The following is a 6,251-nucleotide window of genomic DNA, read 5'->3' as shown; positions in this document are numbered from 1 at the left end:
ATAGGTAGAGAGAAGGGTTTGCTTGCTGAAGGCCCGGCGGAAAGGCAATATGAAAGTTGATTATTCCTTTTCAATACTCATCTGCTGAGGATCCCGTGGAGACGTCGCAGGTTGCTGATTAGTTCGTCAAAAATAATAGAAGGCTCTTTAATCGCCTTCTTAAGATGTCTAAATTAAAGTACAGACGGCGGCCCGAATCATTGTTCACTCTAAAGCATACAATGGATCAGTATGGATTGACTGATGTGGAGGGATGTTCCTGAGCAGTCATTTTTTTTAATCAAGTTTGTTTATTTTTAAGGGCAGACAATATACAAAGTGCTGAAGTAACATTACATGAAGATATATATATATATATATATTTTTAGACTAATACAGAATATGTACATGTAGTATCTACACGTAAAGGTATCCCAATGGTCTTTCTAAATGCCCCATTTGGTTGACTTTAAACTTTTTTTTCCCGTGGAGGACCTCCAGTCTCTGTGTCAGTGCCATCTGTCCCTCTCCTCCTGGGGTTTCACTCACTTTAATCCATCTGTTGCCTCTCAAACCATCCCAGTGTGTCACCTCCCACCATCATACCCCCTTACTGAATTTCACTGCAGTGCTTTGATTTGGAACGTCTACATGTTAAACATCACTAATTTGTACAAAAGCCACTCCTGAGTGTCGCAGGCAGGCTGCGGGTCAAAAGGTTGTTCTTTGGAAGTATTTCTTTTTTTCATATTCAACAACGTTAAATGTAAACACACACTTTCACTGCTAATATATGACATTTTCAGTTTTTGAAAAATACTCATATGATACACTGGATTTGACACATCAGAAACAAACAAGCTTTCCAAGGTTTTGATTGTACAACTTTGATATCTTATATACATTTTCTGAAAGCCTTATCAAAACGTGTCCAAAATCAGTCACAATACTGTACAAATAACTGTCTGCGGCGCCCAAATCTGACAAAAATTGACTCATGATATGAAGTGCCCTTTCTTGTAATCATCTGTTTTACTTTGCTAATTGCCTTGCATTGCCGTAGAGTCGTATAAAATGTATCACAGCTCAGCTCACGAATCTTTGCAGGGACGTCAGAGCCAAAATCCCCCGACAAGCCATCATTTGAGATTGCACTCCCAGCAACGTAAAGCCCATATACAGTTACCTCAGCACATATCCATGCATGTCTCTCCATCTGACTGAGCCCACTTCAGATAAACATTAAACACTTTGGTAAACATTTGACAGGTTTCCGGAGAACGACGGGGGCAGTAAACGGGTCGGGGTCGAGCCGGGATGAGGAAAGGTCACTGCAGGTGGTTCGTCCATCAAGCATCGGGACATATTTTTAAACTCGAACCAAGAGAAACCTGTTCAAAGTAATTACCCTTGATTAGAATTAAAGGAACCAATGTTCTCCCCAGCCTTTTGAATATCCACTCCCAGGTTGCTTCTCGGCCCCTTCTAGCCCAGGATATCCAGGTAAACCGGCGGGTTCTTGACCAGGGCCAGCAGACGACTGTGGATGTCCTTGATGACCATCCTCTGCTGGGGCTCTCTCTGCCAGCAGCCCTGCATCAGCAGGTACACCTCCTTTGGGCAGGTGCGTGGCCTTTCCAGTTCTCGTCCCTGCGTGATGCATTCGATGGCCTGTTGGAGATGGGAATTTAAATATAATGTTATATTAACAGGAAATATAGTCTGTCCTCAGATAATCCAGGATGCATCATGTTTTAAGCTCTTTTGTGAACATCTCTAAATTCCCCCTCAAACTGTTCATGTTGATGTATGATTGGTAAACATGTCTTGGTTTAGCGTGTCAGTACGCAAATATTTGCGAGTTAGCGCTTAACACAAAGTGCAGCTGAAGATGATGGAAATGTTGTACGTTTTGCAGATATTTAGTCATAAACTTTGATGGGATTAATGGACATTCCGGGGATTAATGGTTTTGCAATTCCTCCTCTGGGGACCATGAATGTCTGCACCAAATTTCAAAGCAATCCATCTAGTAGTTGCTGAGATATTTCAGTAAAAAAACAAAATGTGCATGAACAATGAATAAATAACATTGCTACAGAATATAAAATCAAAACCTCATGGTGGCATCAGAGGAAAATTCAGGTAATCATTAGTCTCGCTTTGCCAGACCCTCCTCCAAAGTGCGCTGAAGGAGGGTCTGGCTAGTCCATATAGCATTCAGGGATGGGAGGAAAACGTGCTCTGGTTTAATGACATTTCTTTAAACCAATCAGAATTGTCATAGAGCAGCAGCAAAATATTTGTGCAAGAGAAAACTCAGATTTTACCCCGCAGAGATCTGAGGAGCAGTTAACAATAGTCCTCTTACATCCACCAATTTTAAAATTCCAACACAAAGAAATTGGAAGAAAACAGGAAATACATGCATCAGTACGAATTTCCTGCAGCACCGAGGAAATTCCGGAAGTGGAATGCGAAGGATATAGACTAGCCATTGTTTTTTGGGAGAAATAATACTTGAATATCTGTACAATCTATGCAGTAGTTGCTTAGATATTTCAATGGATGGTGAAAACATAGACCTGCTGGTGGAGACACCTCTGATTTCTGAAGTGTGTTCAAATCAATTCAGATAAATAGTGTACGCTGCATCAAGGATACACATTTGTTTTTAACAAACAGATACTTTTGGCCCAACAACCGTATCCACAGATCTATAGATGCATGTGCATTAGCGGAGACTTCTGCAACAAATGAAAGCAGTCACAATGTGAACAACCTCCAGCTAATGGCTATAATAACTGATTGAATTCACAAGCTCTTGCTGCTCAGGAATAAATTACTGTTGAGGATGAAAGAGAGGATTTCACAGCGCTCTCCATTTGAAGGGTTACTGACTCAATCTCTTCCACATTGTTAACCTTGGCCTGATCCAATGAACAGAAGAGGTCTGTTAGCGTAGAGTCAATTCACACCAAAATGGCCTGTCAGTCAGCCTACTCAGCTCAACACAGTCGCTGCATCTCATGTCGTTCATGCCCACCGAGGAGGCACAGGAGAGACGCAAGGAATCATGGGAGGAGAGAGGAAACGAGCAAATGTGTTTTTAGTGGGATGAGGTGTCCTTTCCTCTGAAGCGTCACATGAATTTGTCAGCTGTATGGGCGGAGCTAGCAACGGCTTTCAGCTACACAGCTTCCGGGAAAGCTGCTCTCGTGTAACTCGGCTATAGCTCCTCGATTATCCCTAGTCGATGCTCGCTCCTCGGGGCGGAAATAAGAGCTGTGAGATGGCCTTCACTGGGGAGGGACAGAAAAACTCACCATGAGTGCCCCAAAATGGGAGCTGTCGCTACAGCACGCATGGATCGGTATTTTGGGATGATTTATCTCCTCCACTGTGTGTTTGGGCAACATGATCACCTATTCCCTCATTGGCTGAGACAGATTAGATTAACAAGGTTAAAACTCATTGGCCCTGGGCAAAAATGAGAGCCAATGAGATTAGAATTGAGTGCCAGGGAAAAGTGATCTACCCGTCTTGAAAGGAGAGAAGGTTTCGGCCTGTAATAGCACCACTGTGGTCACAATGGAGTCCCACTTCTTGGTGCTCGAGTTAAAAAGGCTAGACTGGACTGCGCTTAATTACTATTAATTTATTGATCATTTTAAGAGTGCAGAGCAGTGAAAAACTTCAACAACACATGCTCTGAAGTATCCATGGAAGCACCAAAACATTTCAGGCTGCCATTTATGTGTTTGCAATTGTATGGCTTGAAAAAAACATCTGGTTAATTTAACATATAGGATAATCAATATTTTTATTCATGTATCAAATGACAATGTAAAAACAACATGAACCTGATTTATCATCCTGCAGCTCCCCTCAGCTTTATCGAGCCTTATAGTGAGTTTGACCATAAATGTATGGTTTTAATTCACTGTCACTGCTCTCAGCATTCATTGCCACAGAAAGGCAATGGCTCTTTATGGTGACAAAGCCCCCCAAAAAAACATTTGTGCAAAATATTTTAAAGTATATTTCAGAAATTTGGTAAATAAGCTTACCAGTATTCATGTTATTGATTGAGTCCACCAACATATATGTCCATTAGCCAGAATAGCTTAAGATTAGCTCAGCTAGCTAACCAAGGTAAAGTTCCCCTCCCAACACCTCTATAACTTACTATTTAACAAATAGTATCTCTCTGTTTAATCTGAACAAGTTTATGTAATTGTAGAAACAAAAAAAAGTGGTTTTACGGAGAGTTCCGTGGGCTAGATGATTTAAAGGCAGCGGTCAGCTAGTTTTTGCTAACTTTGCTAGCTTGTCTGCTACTGTAGAAGGTCAACAGCAGTTGCACGGTGATTTTAAAAACGCGGTACAAATTCAACAGTGAATATCACCTCTCTCACACACATTGTAGGTAAATCAGCTAACTGGAAATATTTGAGAAATGTAGGGAAGAATTTATTACACAAGATAATTGCCTGTAGTTTTATCTTTTCACTTTAAAAGGACAGTTCCCCCAAATTACCCACACACAAGAAAAACAAAGACACGCTCAATTTTTCAGAAAGCCTGATGAAAGAAATGCAGAATGGCTAGACTTCCTGGTTTTTCGTAGGTTCTGTCATGTCTTCTTTCATGTCCTGCCCTGTGTGTTTTCCCTCCTTTTTGAGTGTCTGCTCTGCCCTGATGTGTTTCACCTGTTCCTCGTCAGCCCTCGTCAGCCCTCGTGTCACCCTCCTTTCCTCCTTCCTTTCCTTGTGTATACTAGTCTTGGCGTTCTATTGTGTCTGGCTCAGATTGTCTGTGCTTGTGTCTGGTTTTCAGTGTATATTCAGAGTTTCCTCCAGTGTTTTGTCTTTCTAGTGTTTCAGAATTTTTCTTTTGTTGTTTTTGGATCAACTTGACTATTGCCTTCACTATCTGGATAGCTAGATACCGGTAAGTGAGAAAATGTCTTTTTATAATTGACCCTTTAAATGAGACATGTTTGTGTGGGTGTTTCCTTTGGTGTTAAATAAAAGGTATATTAAAATATTTGCGACCCAACCCACCTCACTGTTGGACAGCTGGTACCAGGGCTGTTTGCCGTAGGTGAAGATCTCCCAGAGGACGACACCGAAGCTCCAGATGTCGCTCTCTGTGGTGAACTTCCTGTACATGATGCTCTCCGGGGGCATCCAGCGGATCGGCAGCATCGTGCGTCCGCCCACCTGAGGAGTGGGACGAGCCAATGTATGTATGTTTCATCATTGTTGCAATATGGAAGTCTCAAGGTGAACATGAATCCACTTTGATTTGTTGACCGAATATCATCTTTTTAACATACTTTTTATTTTTTTTAGTAAATCTCAAACAGATTCCTGTTCAGCTCTAGACTATCTATAACTAGCAGTTTGAAATCAATGTGAGGTAGACAATCTGGACAATAGGTATTGAACATCCAGGGTTAATAGCTTAACCCTTGTGTTTTCCTCAGGTGAAATTTGTTTTTAAAGTATCCGAAACATGGGTTTCTTTCTACTAAATTAATACGGATAAAATTATTTATCACTTTAATGAATTTTGAATGTTTTTATTAAATTTACTGCATTTATAAAAGGTTTTAAATAGTTTCAAAACAGAATCCTAAACTTGAACATAACTGTGATCCACTATCATCCTCTGATCTTAACTATTAGTAAAACAATTCATAATTTCTGCTTATTTTTTTTTTCTCCAAAAAAGTAGGTATGATTTAATTATGTTTATTGACCATGAATAAACAAACAAACTTTTCTCAATGCCATTAGGCCTGAGTAGAAAATAATTGGAATGGCCTGAAACAATAATTTTGAGAACATCATCTTTGTCAAGTTTTCATCTCCAGAAAAAAAAACGTAAGTCTTGTTAGTAGCTTTACCAGCCACTTACCCGGTAATAATCTGTGCTGTAGATGTCTCGGGACATGCCAAAGTCTCCGATTTTGACCACCAGGCCCTCCCCCACCAGACAGTTGCGGGTTGCCAGGTCACGGTGGACGAAGTGCAGCGATGCCAGGTAGACCATACCTGAGGCGATCTGGGCGGCGATGTGGAGCATCTGAGGCAGAGTGAGCTGACCCAGCGGGGGCATCTTGGTCTCCTCCAGGATACGGGCATCAGGGCCGTGAGCTCTACAGATGACACACAAAGAACATGTGAGTGATTTTGGCTCAAGGCTGCTTTTAATGGCATTTCTGCCATGTTAGACAGTTAACAGGGTAATATGTGTGATAAGAA

General features: G+C 41.2%; 1 protein-coding gene across 1 annotated transcript in view; it reads right to left on the bottom strand.

The window, feature by feature from the left end:
* Window positions 1–1,458: 1,458 nt before the first annotated feature.
* ntrk1 (neurotrophic tyrosine kinase, receptor, type 1) overlaps window positions 1,459–6,251 on the bottom strand; it is a 30,468-nt gene continuing 25,675 nt past the window's right edge. Inside the window, exons 15-17 of the mRNA XM_032518511.1 lie at window positions 5,905–6,145; window positions 5,046–5,204; window positions 1,459–1,650 (exon numbers count right to left, since the gene is read on the bottom strand). Coding sequence (XP_032374402.1) covers window positions 1,465–1,650; window positions 5,046–5,204; window positions 5,905–6,145 — 586 coding nt within the window. The 3' untranslated portion in view covers window positions 1,459–1,464. The remainder of the gene's footprint in view (window positions 1,651–5,045; window positions 5,205–5,904; window positions 6,146–6,251) is intronic.

This window comes from Etheostoma spectabile, chromosome 6, assembly GCF_008692095.1.
Source record: "Etheostoma spectabile isolate EspeVRDwgs_2016 chromosome 6, UIUC_Espe_1.0, whole genome shotgun sequence".
In the NCBI taxonomy this organism is placed as follows: Eukaryota; Metazoa; Chordata; class Actinopteri; order Perciformes; family Percidae; genus Etheostoma; species Etheostoma spectabile.
The sequence above is the reverse complement of the archived record's forward strand: the minus strand, read 5'-3'. Positions and strand labels throughout refer to the sequence as shown.